The 26,258-nt window shown below is 38.3% G+C and overlaps 1 protein-coding gene across 1 annotated transcript; it reads right to left on the reverse strand.

Moving 5' to 3' along the window:
* Positions 1-7,452: 7,452 nt before the first annotated feature.
* Positions 7,453-8,387, reverse strand: LOC147623027 (citrate-binding protein-like). The gene is made up of 2 exons (XM_086821798.1): positions 8,099-8,387; positions 7,453-7,970 (listed from the first exon to the last, which is right to left on the reverse strand). The coding sequence occupies exons 1-2, from the start codon at positions 8,363-8,365 to the stop codon at positions 7,590-7,592; spliced, it is 648 nt and encodes a 215-aa protein (XP_086677924.1). The 5' UTR covers positions 8,366-8,387; the 3' UTR covers positions 7,453-7,589.
* Between the last annotated feature and the right edge of the window lie 17,871 nt (positions 8,388-26,258).

Raw genomic sequence — 26,258 nt, forward strand, 5'->3', positions numbered from 1 at the left:
ACACACACTCACACTCTGATAACACCCATATAAAAAAATGCATTGCAATGAAGTAGATCAAACAAATAATAGCATTAACAACAACATTACAACACACAATCAAGTATACTTAGGTTGAGGGGCAAGATCAAAGTGCATATCTTGTGCCATATACACGTTAGAATCGAACCTTAATGCCCTCCTTAGTGTTCAAAAATCCTAGAATGCAACCTTTCCAATACTTTAGTTTGTTTGCATGATCCTTTCTTGAAAGCTTGTGTGGATGTATTGCGGTGATGATTGTAACCCAAGATAAAACCTACAACTCGAGGACTCCAAACTCCATTGGCATCTTTTAAGGTGTGGCAAACACAAGACATAAGAGAAGTCCTTGGTTTGGGAGATAGAGAATGCTTCATTATTATGGAATGGAGTAGGTGCTAAGGAGATGGGCACACTTTGCAAGAGGAGATAGGGGTGTTGTAGATGTGTGCATTGGGAGAGGAGAGAGAGTAGTTTTCACCTTGGAGAGTGGTTTTGGTGCATGGGGTTGGTTTGCGAGGGTCTTGGGACGCTTTTGCATGGTTTTGACAAAATTTTAAAAAAGTCAAATTTTTGGGTGGAAAAAGCGACGCGGGTCAAAGTGTGTTCAATACAAGGGATGGGGGCACAAAAACCCAAGAGTGGTGGGCCACAAAAAGATGAGGCATGATGGAGTGGCAACCTAATTGCACGCCTAGTTGAAGGGTGTGGGGAAAAGTATAATTCTCTCCACCAATGAGAGGCCGAGATGGTTTCCTCCAAGATTTAAATGTTGGAGCCTCCTCATTGGTGGATTCTTAAACATTTGATTAGGAAATAGATTAGATCCTTTCAAAAATGCCCTTTTTGACCTCATATCTTCCCTAATGAATAACTATTGGAGAGTATGGTAAATTTTCAACCACCAACTTGGTCCATGATGCCCAAATTTAGGTTGATTGATTGAAGGTGGCTCAAGAAAGAGATCAATTTTTGCATGATTGTAGGTGGTCTTATGAATAAATCTTTGGAGAGTGCAATAAATTACTAGCCCATTGATTGTTTGGAGAGTGTAGTAAATTATCAATCATGAGGTGGCCCATGATTCTCAAATCTAAGTTGATTGATTGAAGGCTTCGGAAAGGGCTTGATTTTTTACTAATTGAATGTGTGTCTTCTTAGGAGGCTCTTTAACACTAGTTTGGTACCAAAACAGGACACTTATGTGTCCTTTTTTGGGGGTTGCAAAAAAAAAATCAAACTCCTAATGTAGGCTTTAAAAACCAAAATGCTTCATTGGGCATGTAGAACATAACCCTATGCTTATGTAAAAAATGCTAAACATATAAAATGCCTTTTTATTTGGAAGTACATAAGCAACAAAGTAGCATATGTCTTGAAAATGAACATTTTTCAAGATTTTTCCAAAAATGCAAGCATCATTCTCTCAAAAAAAATCCAATGATATCAATAGCATTTTTCCCAAGATATTTTGATAGCATACATCAGTCCAAGGAGGTAGAAGTTCACCAACAAAATCATTTTCCTTTCCTAGACTTTTTTCCAAAAAAGTTGCATAAAATCAGCAAAAGTAACGGGTATTATCAAAACTCAATCACGCCACTAAAAAACAATGTAGCCCTATCAATGAGAATGTTGATTATTGGTTTTCATGCTTGAGATGAGATAAATAAGCCATAATTTGATGTGTATGACACTAACTTAGCCTCCACTTAAGTAGGTTCTTATCGCCTAGTTCTAAAAAAACTGTAAAAAATAAAAATGCAAAATTTGATCATCTTTTATCAAAAACTAATCATAACTATGCTTGCACAAGTAGTCTACACCTATAGTTACAACAAATAATGCACTTACACAGCTTTCCCCTTTGATGAAAATCAAAATTAGGCTCATAATTAGACATTTTATAAATTAAAAACAGGTTGCGCAAAAGGCCATGTATGAGAAGAGGAACAAAAAGTGACTCTAAAGTTTTGAAAAATTCAAAACAAAGTAGTATTTACCCTATATAACATGGGTGCACCTCAAGTTTTACATTATTAGCTTGCATATGGAAGGAGAAAAATTTATGCTCCACCTGTATAAAAAACATCATTTCAATATTAGCGAGTCAAAAATTTATCCAATAATTGTCGTTTGATGATTCCAAGATTTAGTTTACATCATGGACTTTCCATCAAGCCAAGTTTCATGATCAAACTATGTCCCTTCTAAAAGTTATGTCCAAATTACTACTATTTTGAAAATAACAAAAATCATGCATTTTATCAGCATGTGTCTAAGAAAATTAAAATATTGCCTTGCAAAAGCTAAGAAAAGTGCAATTTAAAAAATCTCAAGGATTTTTTGGGTCTTGAGGAACATCTGTGGATGTTAAGCATTTCAAAACTCTTAATAGATTGCCCACAAAAATTCAAGAACTTTTCAGGACACTTTAGTGTCTTAGGACACTTAAGTGTCCAATTACAGAACTAGTGTTAATCTGGCTCTCTTGATGAGCCCTTATGTACTGGTCTCATTTGTCTTATCCCAAAAGAGGGGCACAAGACTGTTCTCAAGAATTAGAGACCCATCACTCTTCTTAGGATAGCTTACAATTTTTTGGCGAAGACCTTAACTCTTCGTTTGACACCTTTACTGCCAGATATCAATAGAGCCACTCATATAGGTTTTGTTGAGGATCAAAGTATCTTGGACAATGCTTTTTCTTTCTAGGAGGCTACACACTAGGCTTAGGAGAGCTAGCAGAACTTTGAAGTGCTCCTTCTCGATTTTGAGAAGACCTATGATAGGGTGGATTGTTTTCTTGAGGGCACCATGAGGAGATTGGGTTTTAGTGATTGTTGGATCTCTTGGGTCTCCTCTTTGTATTCGCACTCAACAGCCAGCATGATGGTGCTGTGTGGAGGCAGAGGCCCTACCTTTTAGCTCTCTAGATCTGTGTGTCAAGGATGCCCACTTGCACCCTATGGGATACTTCTTAGTAGGTTACTACTCAAGGCACTTTGGGCCTTTCCCTTCCTATCAGGTAGAATCATGAGTTACTTGATACTGAGTTCATGGGTAATACTTCTTTGATAGTCATAGGTGACCAGCATAGTTTGTCCTTGGCTTCCTTATCTATTAACAAGTTCTGCCTCACTGCAAGAGGACTTGTTAACTGGAATAAGTGCAAGGGGTTCTCGATAGGTGCATAGGAGGATACTCCAACTTGGGGGGTAGACATAGATTTTGTTTGGATTCCCAGAGGCTTATCTTCTACATACTTGGGCTTTTAGGTTGGTATTGATGTATCTCTATCTCAGCAGTTTGCTCCGGTCTTGGAGAGTATCAGAAGAAATCTCACGTATTGGAGTACAACAAGGCTTTCTTTAGCTGGTAGGGCTTTAGTGCTCAACTAGGTTTTATTAGCTACCATGTGGTATGTGGCATCGTGTTGGCGTTTCCATGTTGACAGGATCAGACAAGTGAAGAAGTTGCTCAAGAATTTCTTGTGGAGTGGGGGAAATGGCTCTGTTGACACTATAGCTAGAGCTTCTTGGGATACGGTCACTCTTCCTATAGCATAGGGAGGACTAGGGATTTTAGATCCTAAGTGTCAAAGTAGAGCTCTCTTAGTCAAGCTTCTTGTTAGAAGCTTGACTCCAAGAAAATAGCCATGGAAACTTTTCTTTTTCATGGTATCTAGTAGTGCACTCCAATTGCGGCTGGCATATGGACTGGCAACATTAGTTGGATTTTCTTGGCAAATCATCATAGATAGCCTTCTTCACCTTTTGTGAAAAGGCTCATTCAGATTTGGGATCTCATCCATCAGTCTCTCATTCGCACCCAGCCCTCTTCTGTGGAGGAGATTTCCCAACAGCCTCTTTACCATAACACTTTGATTCACTATTAGGGTGTTACGTTGGGAGGAGAATTGAGATCCAAACTTGCACAGTGGCATGCCCAGGGTTTGTGTTCTATTGGTGACTGGTTTAGGGGAGGACATGACAGTATAGAGGAGAGCATAATTGACACTTCTAGCCCCCTACCTCTTGTTAGTATCTACAGACTTCAAATCATGAGAGCCATCCCCAGCTATGGAGAAAGAGACTTACATAGGCTCAAGAGGATCCTCCCATGTTATGGTCAAGTTGTTTCAGTGCAAAGGTACTATTACTAGAGTGAGATTGGGTCCTGCTCCTTTCATTCATTTCTCTGTTGACCCATCCCATAGGCTTTCCCCTTCTCAGTTGGTGTTTGATTCTCAAGATCTAGCCTGGCAGAGCAGATCAAAGTTATTGGATGTTTGGGAAAAGTTTGGTCCGTAGATCCTTCTAGACTTCTTGTTATCGAGGAGCCGAGATGGAGGTTATGGATTTTCCAAGGTAGACCACTCTCTCAGTTGCATTTGGATCCAGGGGAGTGGTCTTGACTGGCACCTTAGGGTTCTGACTGCACAGTGTCCTTTTTTTAGTATTCCGTGAGAGTGGGCTATAGGATTCACCATAGGATACTTCAACACTAGCCTACTACTGTGCGACACTGGCAAGCACATGGATTTCTTAATGGAATTATGAATTGAAATGTTCAAGTAAATTTTAAAGCCCTCGATGGTCAACCGATTTTTTAATGTTGTTTGACATGGAATTTTTGACATGATGTTCCCACTTTCTCTCGAAAAACACAAAAATAAATAGACAAGGGGTCCAAAAACTCTTTGGATGTAGATAGTCTACACTCAATGATGGCTTAAGTAAAGAGTTAGGGCATAAAGGGTTGACCATTTCAACATGGATACATATAAGGAGAACAACAATAATGGGGAGAAGAATATTCTCTAAAGCTAAAGGCCTTTTCCAAGTAGACAAATGAAGATGCACAAAAAACATTTTGGAGGATATGATATGATTGTAGTATTCATCCTCGCATTTGCAACAATGAGGAAACAATGAAGACATTCCTTGACACACAACTAGAATCAAGATAATGAGATTTCTTGATGTACACTATGCATGCAATAAATGTTGTAAAACATTGCTAAAGGAAAAGAAAGCTTATGCATTGCGATGCAAATGAGAAGATTGCCAATATGCAAGGATATTGTACCAAGTCCAACAGTAATGTGAGGAAGAATTGAAAGTACCTCTTCTAAAAAAGTAGAAGTCTATGAAAAGTACAAATGTGAATGCTATGTGTCTAACTACAAAAAAATGCCACAGCTTTGTGTGTGTTCCTTACTTTATACATAAAGCATGAGTCTTCTTACACTGTTCCAGGGTGTTGAGATTAGACAAGCTAAGAGCACCCGAAGCTACCTCTTGTGGAAGACTTGATCGATGTGAAGATGTATTCTCACTAACATATGAGGATAAAGATAGCATTACCATGCATCAATGATGAGTATCAATGGCTTCAATCATGAAGTATCAATGGCTTCAAGTATTAGTGCAATTCCACATGTTTTGGTGAAAGACTAATGTAAACAAGTAGCACACAATTGCCATCCATGTTTTGAAGGAACACTCCCAAGACCATGTTTCATCTAAACAACCTCATAATTTTTTGATAGTAAAGGGTATAATAAAAAATAATTCAATACCACAATTGCAATATGTTGGAATAATCTTGGTTGAAGAAGTGCAAGGTTATTGTATGTGGATTGCTAGATGTCACCCACAGTGCTTCACATCACCCAGTAATAGCAAAAAGAGTGTGTGTAGGGCTCTCTCTCTCTCTCTCTCTCTCTCTCTCTCTCTCTCTCATGCTACAACAACATGCAAGCTCTTACTAGTAGAAGCTAAAACACAAACAATATCACATGCTTGTCATAAATGAAGTGTCATAGAAGTTAAAAGACAAACTAGTGCTAATTGACATTAGCAAGTATTTTTTATACCCTCATTAGAGGAGTTATGGTCACCGACAACAAAGGATTTTAAGGAAGAAGCCTAGATTAGCAAAGCAAAATAAGGTGGAGAATCCACCAAGGTCTTGCTCACAATTGATAAGTTTTCCATAAAAGAAAAATGCAAAGTAGATATGGATATTGAAAATAAAGTTTTCGCTAATTTGTAAAAGGTAAAGGATGCATATACATTGGAAGGAGAGGGAAAGAGGAAAAAGTGTAAGTGAATAAATCTGAAAAAGGTACTCAGAGCAATTGATAAGCTTCCCATAAAAGAAAAATGCAAAGTAGATATGGATATTGAAAATAAAAATTCCACTAATTTTTAAAAGGTAAAGGATGCATATACATTGGAAGGAGAGGGAAAGAGGAAAAAGTGTAAGTGAATAAATCTGAAAAAGGTACTCAGAGCAATTGATAAGCTTCCCATAAAAGAAAAATGCAAAGTAGATATGGATATTGAAAATAAAATTTTCACTAATTTGTAAAAGGTAAAGGATGCATATACATTGGAAGGAGAGGGAAAGAGGAAAAAGTGTAAGTGAATAAATTTGAAAAATGTACTTTGTAAAATGGGAAGAAAAAAGAGTAGTGGTGACCATTAAAATACCAGTAGGGACATGGGTGGGGACTCTCTATGTGTCATAAGAGGCTAAAAGACGAACTAGAGCTAAATAAGGTTAGTAGCTAAGCATTTTCAAACGCACATTAGAAGTATGTAGCTTAGTGCGGGTTCAGACCAAGGCGGTGGACATCACCGAGGGCTCAAGAAAAATGGATGGCTGCCAGGGGGTTGTAGTTCACACCATCCGGAGGACATAATGATAGAGAATCTTGATTGGCTGCTTGGCTTGCCAGACTTTTGCACGCAAGTGATCCGTCCAACAGAAGAACTTGGCGCCTTCTCTCCTCAACCTGCCATGGAGTTGGGCGGCCTCAAGGTGCCGGATAGGTTTTTTGGGTCTCTACTTTCGGGCCCATGTTTCTCATTGGTCCAAGTGGGACAACAGCCCTAGGCAAGCACCTTTGGGTGATGTCCACCACCCTGGTCTGAACCCACCCTTAGAAAAACGTGAATCTCCACTAAGATCCTTGCAGGGGCCAAAAAAAAAAAAGATTGAATAGCAATGACGTGAACGTCAACCCCCCATAAGATCCTTACCATGGCCAAAAAGATTGAATAGCAAAAATGACGTGAACTTGCATTTATCGGACATGGCTGTTAATGCTTACAATAAGACTCATCAAACATAACTTTACTATCCCTTACCGTATCAAAACATAAGCGGTGCCAAGAATCTATTCGATTTCTCAAGGACCAATCTTTGGTCTTGCGAGAGAGAACTCAAGCTACCCAGGCTACTACTCAAGCTACCTAGGCTACTGCCACCCTGTTCGCTTATACCTTCCTCCAAATTGGAGTAGATGTCTTATAGCGCTAGGACGTGGGAGGGCATTCTTTCGCCTTGGTAACGAGAATGCGGAGGTTACAAATGAGATTGGGATCAGCACAGAACGCAAAGGCATGGGTTACAAACGAATTACTTGGTTAATCCAAAGCCACTTAATAAAACGAAAAGAGTCAGTCTTACATCAAGATTTCAAGATTACTATTGTTCTGGCAGGTATGAACTACCTTAATATTAATTGCACTGTTAATAATCTATTCACTATCATTTCAACAACTCCAAATCTTGATATTCCTCCACTGAGATTCAGTGTAGTGGGAGCTGTTATGCTGCGTGTAGACACCGCATTTGAAGTAGAAAGGCCCAACACCACCAACTGAATGCGTCAACTTCAATTGCTGATCCACATAGTACTCCAAACTCCCTCCATCCACATTGTGAACCACATTTAAATGAAGCCATCGGTCATATATGTTAGTCTCCAGGACCTCCTGCTCAACGTGCTTAAGCACGCCGTCATACACTCGCAACATGGTCACAGGGTGTTTACTGACTGTGGGGTGGATTTGCATGACGCAAGTCCCTGTGGTGCCGGACGGCACGAACATGTCTGCTTCGAATTGCCACTCTCCGTTCGAATAGTTATTCCCCTAGGCATCAACATGCACAAGATTATACCTGAGTACTGCTTCGGCTGGAGTCGAAGAATATTGACAAACGTTTTCAAAGAAAGGAGGTAGAACCTTGTAATAACTCTTAGATGATTGATGATTCTCACCGTAAATATGTATTCTGTTCGCGGCAATGTGGTGCTGTCCGGCTTGAAAGGAGCGTCATCACTGTACACCCACAAACTGCTGACACCATCTTGGCTGATATTGAAGCGGTCTTGAAGAGGGACGTCGTAAGGCTTTTGGATCTGGTATCCATAGTTGCGTTGCGAGCATCCGAGGGTCGGATCATCCGCTCCACACGCCACCATCATCAACAGCAGCAAGGCTGCCGTATATGATAGATGCTTGCAGCACAGCCCTGTAATCTCCATGTCGATGAATAGGAAGCGTCTCCATGTCCTTCCATACCATATATTTTGCTTCAAGGGCGATGCAAACAAAGCTGGATTTTCATCGTCTTGTGATTGATTGGCGGTCTGTGGTGGGAAGGAACGATGTATCGAGGAGGACTTCTTTTGTGACGTTTATGTGGTGAGATAAACAATTTGTTCTTTCACTTCATGAAGCTTGCAATCCATAGTTTAGAAATGGGGAGGGAAGGTTTGGGAGAGAGCACATCATAGGTGAATCTCAAGGAAGGGTTAGAGCTTGTTCCCCCCCTATAGGCGTACAAGGAGACGCTCCTCTTGTGACATGGTGTGTCAAAAAGACCAAGTAGGGGCTCAACGTTGGGAGGCCATTAACAACGTGAGGCCATGAGCCCAGCTTTATTGGATTGCAATTGGTCTTCATTGATCAATGTTGATTTTCAGATGTTGACAATTTTGAGAGTGGGAGCTAAAGTTGGGTGAACCAGCTCGATGGTTTAAATGTTGTTTTGTATTTGAATCCTCACCAGGCTGGCTTGGACTTACTCTTGACTTACTGTGATTGTCCTAAACCATCCAAGTTGAAATTATTTTGAAAAAAAATTAATTGTTGTAAGATTTTATGTGCTAGCTTGGACTTAATGAGTGTGATTGTTTGAACCAACCAGGTGGTTTGAATTTTTTTTTGTATACCATTTTTACCAAGCTAGCTTGAATTTATTGCAATTGTCCTAAATCATCCGAGTTGAAATTGTCTTGAAAAAACTTCAATTGTTTGATTTTATATTGGTTTTGAGGTACAAATTAGCTTAGATTATCTTGAATGAACCCAATGCTGAAAATCATTCATTTAAAAGACAAGATGTGAGACAAAGTGCTCACTAGTGCAACAAGCAAATCCCAAAATATGCAAGGTAGATGAAATCTACTTAAGGATGGTAAGGTATATGATTTTCAAAATCCTCAAAAGGAGGATACAGATCAAAGAAAATAAGCTATTAGAAAATGGTAAAGTGTGTCTAGAGAATGTAATGTGTAAAAAATTCATAGAGCATTTTTCTAAAAGGGAAATTTCCATTCAAAATAAATTATGCAATGGGTGGGAGAGTAGTACTCTATCTCAAGCTCATCAATGTGGACAAAAACACTATGGCAGTGGTCTAAACTGCCACATCTTCCCATGTTCAGAGAAATGAAAGACTAGGGAGCAATCCTGTCACGCACCGTTCTTTCACAATCACGATCAAAATTGTAGCAAGATAATAATCACGATTTCAACAAGAAGGGAGAATCCAATATAAATCAATCTGATGAGTCTTTACAAGATTTTCGGAGAAGAAGCACTCCGTGAAGGAGCTTGTACCACCCGTCCACCCCCGAGCTTATCTCATTCTCACTCTCACTCTCACTCTCACTCTCACTCGCATAAAGATGATAATTAAATCAGATGATCAAATCTCAATCACACTCTCACTCTCACTCTCACTCTCACTCTCAATCTCAAAAATCTTGATCTTATCTTCTCTTCTTCTCGTAGCCTCGAATTGTGTGCCTTCTCTTCACTTTCACACATAGCCTCGATGTACATGCCTTCTCTTCTCTTTCTCACGCTGCCTCGATATGCGTGCCTTCTCCTCTCTTTCTTGTAACCTCGATATGCGTGCCTTCTCCTCTCTTTCTTGTAACCTCGATATGCGTGCGTTGGATTGTGTTGTTACAATGAAGGCCTCCTCTTCTTTTATAGCCTTTCACGACTTCCAAAAAGCGGCCAAAAGCCCCCAAAATCACCAAAAGCAGCTTTTCTCGAAAAGCATGCGCTTTTGCCATCTTTGGTGTGCGTGCGCTTTTCCCATCTTTATCATGTAGAACGCTTTTCTTGGAAAGCGTGCGTGTGCTTTTCACCATCTTTTAGCATGCGCTTTTGATAAGCATACGCGTATGGAATCTCGCCGTTTCTTTTCTTCTTCTTCTTTTAACAAAAAGTATAAAAAACAGCCCTGTTCAGAGCTTCGTCACGCCTGCCTCGTAGATCCGATGGATGAGTTCAATAGCTCATCTCGAAGATCGAACCCTCTTCTTTCCCTTTGCATTTGACCTTTCATGGCTAACTCTCTCATCTCGACCTCCGTCTAATACCTGCAATTCTTGACACGGAAATATAGATGCACTTTTAGCTCAAAATCACTATGTTAGTAACTTCTGACCTCCATACAGGCATGAAAACGAGTGAACCACAAAATTTTCACTAGGACAAAGTTTTTCTACTCAACAAGATCTAAAACTCTCTCATACAGAGTTTCTTCAAATTCTTCCTCTAACCTTCTCAAATTCAAGCCGCAAAATCCAGCCGACACCATAATGGACAAAAACCAAAATTTTTCGACCAACATAAAACTTTCCCAAAACCTTCAAAACATCAAAACCACCTATTTTGAACACTATCTGTGATATGTATTCCAAAATATTTCATATACAAAATTGGAGCGTCACAAATCCCATGGGCAGAGAAAAGCAGCTATTAGAGAATGGTGAAGAGTGCCTAGAGAGTGTAACGTGCGAAAATTTGTGAGAATATTTTTTAAAACAAAAATTGGTTATTTATTCCACTCAAAACAAATTATACAATAGGTGGGAGAGTAAGTACTCCATCTTGAGCCTTAGCATTGTGGACAAAAAAGCCATAGTAGTGGTCTAAAATGCCATGTCATCCCATGGGCAGAGAAAAGCGACTATTGGAGAATGGTGAAGAGTTGGAGCCTAGAGAGTGTACTGTGAGAATATTTGGGTGAGCAATTTTTTATAACATAACTTAGTGATTCATTCCTTTCACAACAAATTATACAATGGGTGTGGAAGAGTAAGTACTATATCCTAAGCGTCAGTAATGTGGACAAAAATTCCATGGTGATGGTCTAAAGTGCAACATCATCCCATGGTAAAGAAAAGAAAAAATAGATAGAAATCCTAGGTCATCATAAAAGAAATTAGTCTATCTCTAACTACAACAAAGGATATTGTACATATCTCCCATTGACTCCTAATAGTGAAGATGATTTTTGCCCAAATGGAAGCTAGTATGTCTATTTTCATGCAAGCATGGCCACCCAAAATGTGTGAACATATCGAACACTAGATTTGCCAAAATGTAACACTGGATTTCACCTTCCAAGTAGATCCTATTTGTGAAGAAGCCAATGGATTCTTTGCAATATATCTTCTTCCAAAAATGTCACTTTGGTATCTATGACCCACCCAGTTTGTCTAGACTTCCTCAAATGGAATCTAACTCCATCACCACATGCTTCTAGGCCTTATGATCCATGTCAAACTCTTCTGCCAATTCTTTTACATAAAAGTTTAGCCTTCCACTTGCAAGTCTCCATTTCCAAAATGTTAATGATAGGAATTTTTTAAAGTAAGAATTCTTCCAAAATCTCAAACTTTGAGAGAGTCTACTTGCTTCGTCCTTCCCCTCTACAAATCATAATATCCTCCACCACTTTGTAAAGCTCCTCTACATCTTTGACCATTATCTTCATTTTTTCTCTTAGCTCTGGAACTAATAGTCCCAAATATAGCAGACATTTACCATGCCTTTTCAATGCAACAGTAGAGGGTGACTTGAAAAACTACCCATTCCTTTGTATCACCTTCATCAATAACAAAGAGTTAGCCCACTATAGTTTCAAATACATCATTGAAATCCGAATCAAGCTTTTCAAATTTTGAATAGGAATCATCATAGGGAAATGGAAGCTCATGAAGAAAGTATTAAAATCGAGGGACAACGTATGCGTTATCTTTTGAATATCAATGTCAAGTCTAAAGTAATAAAGGATCAAGACTCCAACTCACAAAATGTGGGTGTTGTCAGTTAATGAGGCTTTGTCTAATGATAGGCATCAATGATGTTCTTGCACTCTTAGAGATGCTAGCACAGGACTTTCAAACGAATTGCAAGTGAGGAGGTTCCTAAACCATGCAAAACAAAACTACAAGTAATGTTGGAGATGGAGAAGGGGAGAAACTACGGCACTAAAGTCTTAATGTGAGATTTATAGTTAGCTAAGATATCCCTTTAAAAATCCTCCACTTTCTAACACAAAAAATGCTCAAGAGTGGAGGCTTTCTAAGGGTCTTGTTACTTGCAAATCTTCCTAGACATCCGAAAGTGGAGGCTTTTCTAAGAAGTCCTCTTACCTACAAGAGCCTTTCAAATTACACCCTTATGATTTATTGTTTGGAACTGTACAGATAGGATACCTAGATCATAACACATGAGCCACTCTCACACAAATGGTAGTACTACATGGATACTTTCATGAGGCTTATAGAGGATTGTTTCATATTGAGCCACTATCACACAAACAATAGTACTACATGGATAATTTCATGAGGCTTATAGAGGATGGTTTCATACTAAGGGCCACATATCTTGACATATAAATGTCACATGCCATGCAGACTACACTAGTCTACCAATAGCAGTTATCATCACACCCCCTACGGAAGAGACATGAAGATACCTCATGAGGAGTCAGAGGAGAAATTTACATGTAGGTAGTTCTTATAGTTCTCTTAGATTTGTAATTAAATGAAATTCTCTCCAAATTGAAGAAATTGGAGCTTCCCTCCTTCTTCAATCTCCATTGGTGGCTCCATCAGCACACCAAACCAATTAATTGGTTGGGAGCCTTTACCGTGATCAAAGAATCAAGCAATTTGTAAGATAAAGTGAGAATTTTAAATTCTCAATGTTTCTCTCTTCTCAACCCCTCTCAAGCTTGAGAAGCTTAATTGGAATGGCTTTTTAATGCTATTGAAGTTAATTGATGAATGGAAGTAAGGAAATACATAAATTCCCATGAATGCTTAATTTTTATGGTTTTTATGATTTTTGTCTTCTCTAAAATGATTATAATGTTATGCCTCATTGAAAAAAGGCATTCCCCTCTCTTCTTTAGTAAATCCAACCATTCTCTATCCTAGATGAATGATTAATGGATAAAATCAAGTTTTTCATAATGTTTCTCTTGAGTAAGTAGAAATTTCTTACATTAGAATTAATTAAATACTCTTGGTGAAATTCTAGTTGATTTTAGAAGGTTAAAATTTGAAAAATGGTCAGCCATACAAAGGAGGTTGTGGTAAAATTTTCTAAAATTGTGTAAAAATAAGTTTTACTTTTTTATTCTAAAAGTGTAATTCCTACTAAATTGGATTTATGCATGGATAGATGCATAAAGAATTTAAATTAATTTAAAAAGTGTTATTTTCATCAGTTTTTATTTTATGCATAGAAAGATGCATAAAGAATTTTATTTTTTTTAATTCAAAAGAGTGATTTTCATCATAAATGATTTTATGCATAAATTAGATGCATAAAAGAAATTCTTTTATATTAAAAGAGTGATTTTCAAAATAAATGATTTGTATGCATAAACATATGCATAAAAGATATTTTTTTATATTAAAAGTGTGATTTTCATCATAAATGATTATATGCATAAATCAGATGCATAAAAGAAATTCTTTTATATTAAAAGAGTGATTTTCATCATAAATGATTTGTATGCATAAACATATGCATAAAAGATATTTTTTATATTAAAGTGTGATTTTCATCATAAATGATTTTATGCATAAATCAGATGCATAAAAGAAATTCTTTTATATTAAAAGAGTGATTTTCATCATAAATGATTTGTATGCATAAAAGATATTTTTTAATATTAAAAGTGTGATTTTCATCATAAATGATTTTATGCATAAATAAGATGCATAAGAGAAATTCTTTTATTCTAAAAGTGTAATTCCTACTAAATTGGATTTATGCATGGAAAGATGCATAAAGAATTTATTTTAACCCAAAAGTGTTATTCTCATCAATTTTGATTTTATGCATAGAAAGATGCATAAAGAAATGTATTTTTAGTTCAAAAGAGTTATTTTCATCAATTTTGATTTAATGCATGAGAAGATACATAAAAGATTGAATCTTAATTCAAAAGTGTCATTCTCATTTAAAATGAATTTATGCATTGGAAGATGCATAAAAGATTGATTTTTATTTCGAAAGTGTTATTCTCCTTAAAATGAAATTTATGCATAAATAGATGCGTAAAGAATTCTTATATCAAAAATAAGAATTCTCTTGCATTCTATAAATAGATATGAGGATGTGAAACGAATTAGATAGATGAAAATGAACGAGGAATAGATGTAGATGTATGTATGTGAAAGAATGGATGTAGTTATATGTATGTGAAAGAGTGGATGTAGATGTATGTATGTGAAGGATGTATGTGAAAGGAAATATGTATGTGGAAATGGATGTATGAATGTGGAATGTGGATAAGGATATGGATGTGGACATGCATGTAAGAATGTAGATGTATGTGAATGTGAATGTGGATGTGTGAATGTGGATATGATTATGAATGTGAATGTATGAATGTAGATGTGGATGTATGAATGTAGATGTGGATGTGTATGTATGAATGTAGATGTGGATGTGGATGTATGAATGTGGATGTGGAAATGGATGTATAGATGTGGATATAAATGTGTATGTATGAATATAGATGTGGATGTGGATGTATGAATGTGGATGTGAAAATGGATGTATGGATGTGGATGTGGATGTGGATGTGGATGTGGATGTGGATGTATGGATGTGAATGTGGATGTGAATGTATGAATGTGGATGTGGAAATGGATGTATGGATGTGGATGTATGAATGTGGATGTGGATGTGAATGTATGAATGTGGATGTGAAAATGGATGTATGGATGGATGTGGAAGTATGGATGTGGATGTATGAATGTGAATGTGGATGTGGATGTATGAATGTGAATGGGGATGTAAATGTGAATGTATGAATGTAGATGGGAAAATAGATGTATGGATGTGGATGTGAAAATGGATGTATGGATGTAGATATGGATGTAGAAGTATGGATATGGATGTGGATGTGGATGTATGAATGTGGATGTGGATGTGGATGTGGATGTGGATGTGGATGTGGATGTGGATGTGGATGTGGATGTGGATGTGGATGTATGAATGTGAATGTGGATAAGGATGTGGAAATGGATGTATGGATGTGGATGTAGATGTATGAATGTGAATGGGGATGTGAATGTATAAATGTGGATGTGAAAATGGATGTATGGATGTGGATGTGGATGTGGATGTGGATGTATGGATATGGATGTGAAAATGGATGTATGGATGGGGATATGGATATGGATGTGAAAATGGATGTATGGATGTGGATGTGGATATATGAATGTTGATGTAAAAATGGATGTATGGATGTAGATATGGATGTGGATGTGGATGTATGAATGTGGATGTGGATGTGGATGTATGATGTGGATGTGAAAATGGATGTATAGATATAGATGTGAATGTGGATGTACGAATGTGGATGTGTATGTGGAATAATGAATGCGAATATATATGTGAATGGATATGAAGTCGATATGAACGAATGGATGAGATGAGATGTCATGTGAATCAGAATGTAAAATGAATAATATAATATGTAAAACGAATGAGATGTAATAAGAAATGGATGTGATGAGATGTAATGTAAATTAAGAAAGATAGGAATGGATGTTATGTGAAGTGAATGAATCTGATGAGATTGGATGGAAAATGATGTATCTGGTCAAGAATGGATACACTTATGAATTGGATTTGGGTTAAGTAATATGGATTGATGTGGAACAAACTGGAAAGATGTGAATTCTTTATAGAAACGATATTTGTGAACTGTTTGTAAATGACTGTTTTATGTCAAGAATGCTGGGGAAGCATTTTGACTATCTTGAGAATGTGGTTGTGGAAACCTATCTGATAAAGTTGCAACAGTTGACGGAGAGTCAACAGAGGACGTCTCGCGTAGCAAGGTCGGTTGACTAGCCTTCGATTTAAATGGTGAGCTTCCAGTACGGTGGATGAGGGGCCAAGGAAGCGACCTATGAGTGAAGAGCTAGGTGACCTGCAAAGGATCCTAGAGGGTGCTGACCATACGGTGCTCGGGCTCTGGGGTCGCCGAAGATACCCACACGTGCATCGTGGAAGATATTGAATCAAGGAGTAAGAGTTGTTTTCTGAAACCGAGCATGGATCTGGTTGATTCACCTTGCTGGTCCTTAACGGATGAGTCCATGGCTCTTTCATATGGATCTGTTGGTTGATCTTGCTGATCTTCAACGGAGATTCCATCTTGATTTTTATAAAAGATTATATTGCCGAGTACTATGAGCTAGGAACTATTGAAAAGGCCCCTGAGTGAACAGGTGGAGCGTTCTTGTTGCCGATGATGCCATAAGTACACCGATGAAGGAATGATTGGAAATAAGGATTCAACCAGAGATTTTGAGGATTGTGATCTCAATGGTTTTATTAAAGGATTGTTTTAAAGATAGCTGATGCTGAGAAAAAGGCAATTTCATATTGGGTGTGTGAGTGGTGTGACTAGTTTTATGTTTGCATGAACATCCGGCTAGGGGCCCTGGGAACTCTTTTCCCTGGTACCCAAGACAAAACCTAACCAAATTCCTAATTGGATTCCATCACTATAGTGGTTGGGCGGCTGGCTAACCCATGAGACTGGATGGGGTTAGGCTGGACTGATGGATCCGTAAATCGAGACTCAATTTCTGTTTAGTTCGATAGATGAAGTAAATCCCGGACAAAAATTGTTCTATGGAAAAAGAATCAATGGTTGTGCCTCTCGCGATGAGGAAAAAAGCATTGGTCTCTATGATCCAAGTGCAATCTGTCCCTTGATCTGACTATGGAGCTTACGAGTTCGGACAGATCAGTTCAGCTAGTTAAGGCTTTTGATTACGTTATGGAAAAGTTATCCTAGTGGAATCGCCCGTGCTTTTCGGGCAAAAGGAAGTTTTTCCGGGTTCGATTTTGGATGAACCGATGGATTAGTCTCTTCTCCGGATATCCGTGGGCGAGGCCCCGAGTGTGGGACCTGCCCCACGCAAGAAGTGCTACTTCCGTTACTAGCACCCCAGATTTCGTTGCGCAGTGGGGTCAGGGATCTCACAGTGGGCTGGTTAGAGGGTGTACCTCTGGGATTTCTCTGATTTTGGCGGAAAGAAACCTGATTACTCTGGAAGGAAGGAGCTAAAGTCTGGAATTTTGATCCCTGATTTTCCCATCTTGAAATCCTTGTCCCAAAAGGAGTTGGGCAATCCATATTGCGATGTCCAAATCCTTTTGCCAGTTATAACATTTCACTCCCTTGTTCAAGGGTGGAACTTCTGAAGTTGAATTCCAAGGGATTGAGTTCTAGGAAAAGGACATTTCTCTTAGTCGCTTGTGATTTTATCGTTTAGACCCTCAAAAAGTAGCCCCAATATGGTTCAAAGACATTTTCGCGCTGTTTTTGTGATTTTGTGCTTTTCGGTTTATTTTTGCTTTGATTTTCTGGTCGAATTTTAAGGTTACTAGTCAGAGGTCAAAACGATCGATTTTGACTTTGGATAGTCAAGACCAAATTTGAAGAGCTCGATTTCGGCTTTCTAATGAGCACTAGAGTGCCTTCATCGGATTCACGATTTAGGAGATACAAGCCTCCAAACATGGGTGTTTTCCAAAGTCCTTTTTTTTTTTGCCAAACAACGGATCCCCTTTCACGTTGTGAACTAACAAGGTGCAGTTCACAGCATGAAGCAGACTTCACAGATTTTATCAATTTTGTTTTTTTTAATGGGGACTATTTCACACCGTGAGATACTTAGTGTTTCACGCCGTGAAATGCTTAGAGTTTCACACCGTGAACCGGATTTCACGGAAAAATTAAATTTGACTTTTTTTATGCGGGCATTGTTTCACAACGTGAAACACTTAAGGGTTCACGTCGTGAACCACTTAGGACATGAAACGCCTTAGGGTCTCATGCCCTAGGGGTCCGCGCCCAAAAAACAAAATTGAAAACTATTTTTTTGAATTATTTTTATGGGCGCGAACCCCTAGGATGTGAGACTCTACGGCATGAGTGTAGAAAATGGTTCATGTGTGAATCTCTTTTCTTTGGCACGGACCCCTAAAGATGTGAGAGTGTAGAAAATGGTTCACGTGTGAACTTTTTTTTTTAAAGCTAGTGGGCAATTCGAATTTTCTTGTTGGGGGGGGGAATATTTTTTGAATTTTAAATTAAGGAGATATAGGCATTTTCCCAAAAAGGTAAGTGTTTGGGGGGGATATTTTTTAAATTTTAAATTAAGGAGATATGGTCATTTTTCCAAAAAGATAAGTGGGAATCAAAAAAGTCAACCTTTTTATGACACTCCCTTACACCCTTCATAAATGACCCCCAAAATGGACAATTCGACAACTCATGGGCATCTACTCATTAAATGCTCATTAGCCTTAATGATTTATGTAAAAATAATAATTAAGAATTAATCAAAAATTAATCCTTTCACTAATCTTTTTCTCTTTTACACTAATCGAGGACTCTAATTAACCCCTAATCCCTAATTAATTCACACAATTAAGCATATCATTGGATAGAGCAAGGGAATGCTAAGCTATGTGCATCAACAAATGTGTAAATTAATCTAAAATAGAAGATTAATTAGAATCTTAATTTTGGTCTCTTCTTTTAAGGTAAAATTAAGCAAAAGAGAGTCAAATTCCTCCAATTGATGAAGAAAGTGATGTAATTAGGTGTTTTGTAGATGCTCTCAAAACACTCATAAGCACTAATTTTAACTACTCATGATCAATTTAGACCCCAATTAACACATTTTCTAAAATTTTTACCTCTTGAACAAGATGAATCACCCTTAATGATAAAAACCAATCCATTAAGAAAAATTAGTCGAATTCAAGGGTTTTTTTATGGTTTTTAGAATTTTTTTGAAGGATTATGCTACTCCTAATGCTTGCGAACACTCTAATGCAAACAATTGCAACAACAAAAAATACACAAATTAAGTTAAAATTAATGATTTTAGTTCTATGTTTAACTCTAGAGACGTAACATTCACTAAAAATTGCATTCTATTTCATTGTTTAATGCAATGAATGCAAACTAAGACTAATAAAAACTATGTGCAAGCCCTAAGAACATTAAAAACCATATTAACAACAACAAAAACAACAAATTAAGCTAAAAATTAAGCAAAAAAACATTCTTTACAAAACAAAAAAGAGAGCTATTTCTCACAGAATCACACACAAATCTCTATCAAATCCACGTATTTTTAATGAAAAACCATTAATAAAGATAATGGGCAGTGGGTCCTGATGAGCAGTTTCTACCCTTTTGAGTGTTTTTGTTTGGTGCACGGGAGATGGAGGTTTTGAGTCCATTGTGGAGATGAAGCATGACACTTTTTAGTATCATGGTCAAAGGTTTTACAATACATGCAGTATAGAAGAATAGATGCCTTGTATGCGCAATGAGGATTGGGATGGTCGTAGTGATTGCATTCAACACAAGGCATTTTGTTCCTCACTTTTAAAGGCATTAAGGATGTCTGGTTTTGAAGGTTTTCATCCTCTCGTAGATATGTTGGCTGTAAGGTTTTAAGCAAGGCTGCATAAAATTTTGGGAATGTCAATTTTAAGATCGATCTTTCTTTTTCCATTGCTTCACTTGGTTTAGATGAGGAACACCTTGTAGCATGCTTATCTTCTAGCATGTTGTCATCTAAACGTATTGCTTCTTTGCAACATTGATCGAATGTTTCCGGATTGGATACAATGATCAAGTTGTATAAGCTGTTATTCTTTAAGCCCATCAGGAAACATCTCTTCAATTGAACATCACTTAATTTTTCCCATGACTCACAACGTAAGTCTAAGAGTTTTATCGTAAGGATAAAATCTCTAATGGATTCATTTGGTTGATACTCAATTGAATAGAGTTCTATTATTGCACTCCATCGATCACCTTGTCTGGAAAATCCATGTATAAAGGCTGATTTCAAGGTTTTGAAGTTGGTCTTAATCGCCAACATCAATACAATGAACCATCAACTAGATTTTTCCTCTAAGCATAAGTTCAACGCATGTACCTTAGTGGGGCAGTTGGGATTTCCAAAGGCTTCACATCTTTGTTCAAACATTTAAATGAATTGAATAGGGTTTGTTATTCCATCATATTTGCCCATAATTTTGGAAATTTGGATGGCCGTATTTCTATATGAATCACTGAGGCCATATGTGAGTGCTCTTGTTTGGAAGAGACTCAGTGAGTCCTTGGGCCACCCCCCTTCCTAGACTAGTCAGTATGTCCAAGGTGTGGGCGTCCAGGAAAGGGTTGGTACTTATAGGACTTGCGGGAATGTTAGGCAAGGGACTAAAAGCCCGGTGGGATTGAAGTCATAGAGGGTGTAAAAGCCCGGTGGGATTGAAGTCATAGAGGGTGTAAAACCCAATGACACGCTTGTTATAGGCATGGCCAATGGCATTGGGGGGTGAATTTGTGGCATAGATCTCAATGGCTCGAAGATGTCAGCCATTGGAGTTCAGTCCTTGTGTGACCCCTGGCAATCCCTCTGAGTGCCTAAATGCTCCTTAATAAGCAATCACAATTTTTTAAGGGTTTTTTTTTACTTTTTATACTTTTTCACAGTCCATTATAGCCTCAAGAGGCTTGGTGTACTCTTCGTTGGATCAAACGGGTGTCCGTTTGTCCTAATTAGCTTAGGCGCTATAAGCACATGAACAACCTAAGAGATATTTTTCTGAAAAAAGCGTATGCTAGGACTTCCCAGATGGAAGAGGAGGTCCTCAAACCTATTTTCCAACACTGTCTCCGAAGACAAAAAAAACCAAAAAAAAACCGAGAATTTTTGAGGGTATTCTAAAAAGAAATTTTGAAAAAACTCTGTATGAGGGAGTTGTAGTATTTTTGGAGTACTACAACTTTGTTTCCCTAAGTCGTTTGTGATTTTGTCGTTTAGACCCTCAAAAAGTAGCCCGAATATGGCTCGTCATTTTCGCGCTATTTTTTACGATTTTTCGTGGTTTTTGGACTATTTTTTGTCTCAATTTTTGGGTCAAATTTTGAGATTGCTGGTCAGAGGCCAAATGGTCAATTTTGACTTCGGATGACATCCAAAGTCAAAGAGTTTGATGTCAGCTTTTCGATGAGCTCTAGAGCGCCTTCATTGGATATACGATTTAGAAGATATGGCCCTCCAAACAGTTTTTTTTTTTTTTTTGCCGACGGACCGCTTTTCATGTCGACGGACTTCACGAGTTTTATAAATTTTGATATTTTTTTTCGTGTGAACTCTAGTTCCATGAAAGTGCAGAAAATGGTTCACGTCGTGAACCGGACTCCACGGTATATTAAATTCAATTTTTTTAATGTCCGAAGTCAAAATCGATCGTTTAGAGTTGCACAAAAAATTTAGTAGTGTCAATGGTATATGCATAGGCTTGCTCTCTGAAATTTACATAGTGCCACTGTAAGTGTCGTTAAGCATCATTTTTAGCGACGCTGACAAAATTAACAAGTTTTTGAGCTTGCGACATCGCCGACGCCTATTTTTCTGTCCCACAAAAAATTTTCTCCACTCCTTTCCTTGAGTTCCTGCACCGACTCCTCACTTCAATCAAGCTAGCTTTCCTCACAAGCATTTTTACTCTTTATATTCTCCTTCCCCTTCCTCTTCATGAGACTCTTTCTCTTCATCTCCAAATGGTTATGGTGTAAGCTCCTGAAGGTATTTTTCTCTTATGTTTTATTCTAATGCATTTGTTTATGGTTCTTCTTCTTCTTCCCCTTCCCCTTCCCCTTCCCCTTGCTATTCCTCTTTCTTTTCCTATCCATCACTCTACAAGTGATGGTGTGACCTAATGATTAGGCTTGCTTCTATTATGTTTAACCCTTGGGTGTCGAAATTTAAGATCAGCTTAGCTTAAACTTAATGCATAAATTAAGCTTTATACATAGAGCTTAATCGCTCTATGCATAGAGCTTAGAGCATAGATTAAGCTCTATGCATAAAGCTTATTATCTTAATCTATACATTGAGCTTAATCTACACCTTCCCCAACGGTTGCAACATGGAGAGTACAACTCAAGATCATTATTGCACCCTGATAAAAAATTCTCGATTAATGAGGAGGTAATGAGTGTAAACAAACAAGATGACATGTTCGGTAAGGTTCCCCCCTTTCAAAATAGGGGAAACACTTAAGATAGTCTACTAAATCAGCTTGGAGAAAATTTCCTACTCGTCGACACCTTGACCATGTAAAGGGTTTAAGCTTAACATAAACTAATTTATTTCATTCACTTATGCATTAGGAGTAGGGTTTAGGGTACTCATCTCTTTTTCCTCTTGTTCTCTTTATTTGCTAATGTGTTAATGAGAACTAACTTTTTTATTTGCTAATGTGTTAATGAGAACTAACTTTTTTATTTACTATGTTTCGTTTTGGTAGGTTTATTCAAGTGAACAAGGGTTTAGGCCAATCCTCTCATACGGCATCCCTTTAAAGAGGTAAGCCCTTTTTTTAAATTTTTTCTTATGCTTCTTCTCTTTATGTTTTTGCACCCTTGCATGCTGGGGATTAGGGTTCGGTCAATAGGCTATGTGATAAGCTTATGTAATATCAGAGATTGTTCTATCCAGTCTTGGTGCCCCCTTACCTGACACAAGAGATTCAATATCTTTCAATGTTTTAAGAGAGAGGGTCAAGAAAAATAGCATGGTGGATCCTTTGTCTATACTTTTTTCCATAAGTGTGATTGAGCGTCCACTAGTGGATCCCCAAATTGGATCCCCAAATAGGAATAAGACCCTTAGAGGTTTGGATCCCCAAATAGGAATAAGACCCTTAGAGGTTTGCGCTATTGTTGATCATCATGTTCATAATCTAAAGTACAAAATGAAAAGCAAGCCGAATGCTATTGTGTAATCCTTTCTTGTTTTAGTGGATAGACAACAATGTACTAATAAGGAATCTTGGGTGAAGGTCAATGATGAGTCTTACACAGATGATATTGGGCTCTTGGGGGCACTCATTCTTTGCTTGCCAAGCAAGACCTTGTTGTCGAATATGAGCATGCTAACACTTACAAAATGGCTAGTGTTGGCCGTATGCTAGTTTAACAAATGAGGAGGTAAAGGTACTTTCCCTTGACCATAATATTGACTCAGAATTTCAAATGGAAATGACTTTCATTCAAAAGATAAGGTTCTTTCATAATTAGTGGATTGATTCCTTAAAGCGTAGACTTGAGAAAATTGATGAGAAGTTTTGAGTTGCACTTTGTGAAAAGAGTGGTCTTGAAGTGAAAAAGAAAGGTGGTCGTGGAGCAAGTCAGAAGCCCAATGTGAAATAATATGATAACTATTTCCAACCTGCCTCTTATGATGGAGAAATTTGGGATTAGCAGAGAAATTTAAAAGGTTAAAAATTAAGCAAGTCGCATGTGCATCTTCCAAAGGCAAAGGAGCCTCAAGTGATGATGCACCAAAGCCCATTCCAAAAGAAATAAACATAACAATGGTGAGACATTTACAAGGAATTTGTGAGAAATCATTCATCATTGCAGTTCTCTCATGCGTGAAGGGTGGAAGCATCTCTCTAGAGAAAATGGAAACACTCACTAGCATACTTAGAGAGAAGATTACAGAGAGGTTTAGCAAGAGGAAAAGCTTAATTACATAGTGGGAGAGTGTACTTTCATTATGGAAGAAATTGATTTATATACATGGCCATAATTGATTTATATACATGGCCATAAATGTTCTCACACACTTAAACTACAACCGTGCAGGCATCTCAGGCTTCTATTTGACCTATTTCGTATACATTGCTTCATCTCATAATACATTGAGGCATTACAATATTAGGGAGAACATACTCACTCACCACCACATGCTCTTGGATTGAACCTTTATGGGTGCCCATCCAAGTTTGAGATTTAGAAACCATTGCTTCATGGCTTGTTTGCACATGAGTTTGGTGTGTCCATGCTTGAAAATTGATGTAGAATACTCATGCTTTTGCATATAATTAGGTGTGGAAAACCTTGTTAATTATAAAATGGGTTAACATCCCCCCTTCCTGATGTTGAATCGTGTGCTCATGATCAGATTGAAGACTTTATCCAGGGGTAGGAAAATGTTAATAGAAAATGGGATCCTAATTGGGGTGGGAGGTACATTGCATGATGTGATCTCTCTCTCTCTCTCTCTCTCTCTCTCGACTTTTAGAGCATCGGGAATGTAGAGTCCCTCCTCCTCAAATACACTAGGACAATAACTATCCTCATGGTGGCCAACTTCCTTGCACTCCTTGCAAAACATGAATGGACAATCTTTTTTGCGATGGCCATGCTGTTGACATCTAGAGCAAGTCGAGATCGGACAATGCTTGGATTTGTGTCCAAATCCACCGCATGCCGTACATTCAGGACAATCTCGAGAGTGATGCTCCAGACTCCCGAAATGTCGACACTCCCTCATATCAGCTAGTGTTGAAAAGCACTTTTGCGGACATTTTGATTTTTTCCATTTTCCTTTTTAACTTTTCTTTTATCTACTTTTTTTTTCCTTTTTTTTTTTGCCCACGGCCTATTAATTTTGATTACAACGGCTTACTTTTTTGTTTAACAAATGGGTAGAAAGAGCCAGAGTAAACCCTGCAGATATTGGGGATAAAGTCGTGAGCACCGTCCTTGGGCCTGCTGGCTCACAACGTGCAAATGAGTGCCAATTCTAAGCTCCTTCCCCCATAGCGAAGAAAAAGCCGCTCCAAGCCACCGTTCTGCAGAACCTAGAAAAGTTGGAGAAGAAGGTACTTGAAGAGAGCCGGATGATCAGAAGAAGCATTTTGCTTTAGCCACCAGTCTGTGAAACCCTAGAGCCAGCAGAAAAGAGCCATTAAGATCGCATGGCGGCGCGAAAATGTAGCTGGATATGATGAGGCCCTTGCGGTTCAAGCCTCAAGGCGCCTCAGTACACCTGCCACGCTTGACACCATCCGTTTTCTGTAGAGCGGCATTGAGGGAAAGGCGGGCAGCGGCAGATTTCATATTTGGCGACGGCGATCGAATTGGGTTCTCTTCAGATGGTTTCTGAAGCCATTGCTGCACTGAAGGAGCGGATCGGATCAAGCCAGTATGCCATCGCCAAGTACTTAGCGCAGCAGTACCATAGAAACTTGCCCGGCAACTTCAACAAGGTGCTGTTAGTCCAGTTGAAAAATCTGGTGAAACAGGGAAAGCTGGTTAAGGTAAAGGCCTCTTACAAGCTCTCAGATGAATTGAAGAAGACTGTGACCAAGGTAGTGAAGGCAGCTCCTCTTGTTGCGAAGAAGGCCAGCTACGTAACGTAGGAGAGCAAGTTGAGAGCAGGGGAGCTCTGTAGCCCTCAGCTCTAGTAGCATTCTCGGCCAGAAGCTACCACCCACGTCCTTTCGAGTGTCTGTCCCCGCCCCAGATTGGGAGCAGTGTCTGCGAAGTATGGTGAGAAGAGATTTTACTTTTGACTTGGAGGACATTGGTAACACTAACAGATAGGTCTCCACGACCTCATTCACAAGACGGAGATGAATGAACAGACGGTTTGACCCCCCAAACGACATCGAATTCCGGTGTACTATGGATTTTTAGAAATCTCTTATGATTTACATCCATCCTATGATGTCATTTGTCCCAAATAGCTTGCTATTTCTGATTGGGCACAAGTTTGATCTCCAATGAAAAATGGCAAGTTAGGGATCCAAATTATGTCGGAACGGAGAGGTTTAAGGCTTGTTGGAAGGTATAAGGGAGTAATAAGAGCCTATATAATCACCCAAACTCCATCACTGATGTAATTTTACTGAATTAGGGTTTTGTGAATCTACAGATTTTGCTCGAGCTCCTTTGTTACCCATTTGTCTTCC

Source organism: Cibotium barometz, chromosome 27, assembly GCF_041138505.1.
Source record: "Cibotium barometz isolate CiBa-2024 chromosome 27, ASM4113850v1, whole genome shotgun sequence".
Lineage (NCBI taxonomy): Eukaryota > Viridiplantae > Streptophyta > Polypodiopsida > Cyatheales > Cibotiaceae > Cibotium > Cibotium barometz.

What these genes read in the sequence shown, in the direction of transcription:
- LOC147623027 (XM_086821798.1), bottom strand. Translation starts at nt 8,365, where the DNA reads ATGGAGATTACAGGGCTGTGCTGCAAGCATCTATCATATACGGCAGCC. An exon ending in GAACAGAATACATATTTACG is followed by an intron (nt 7,971 to 8,098) that starts GTGAGAATCATC and finishes GTTGATGCCTAG; the next exon opens with GGGAATAACTATTCGAACGG.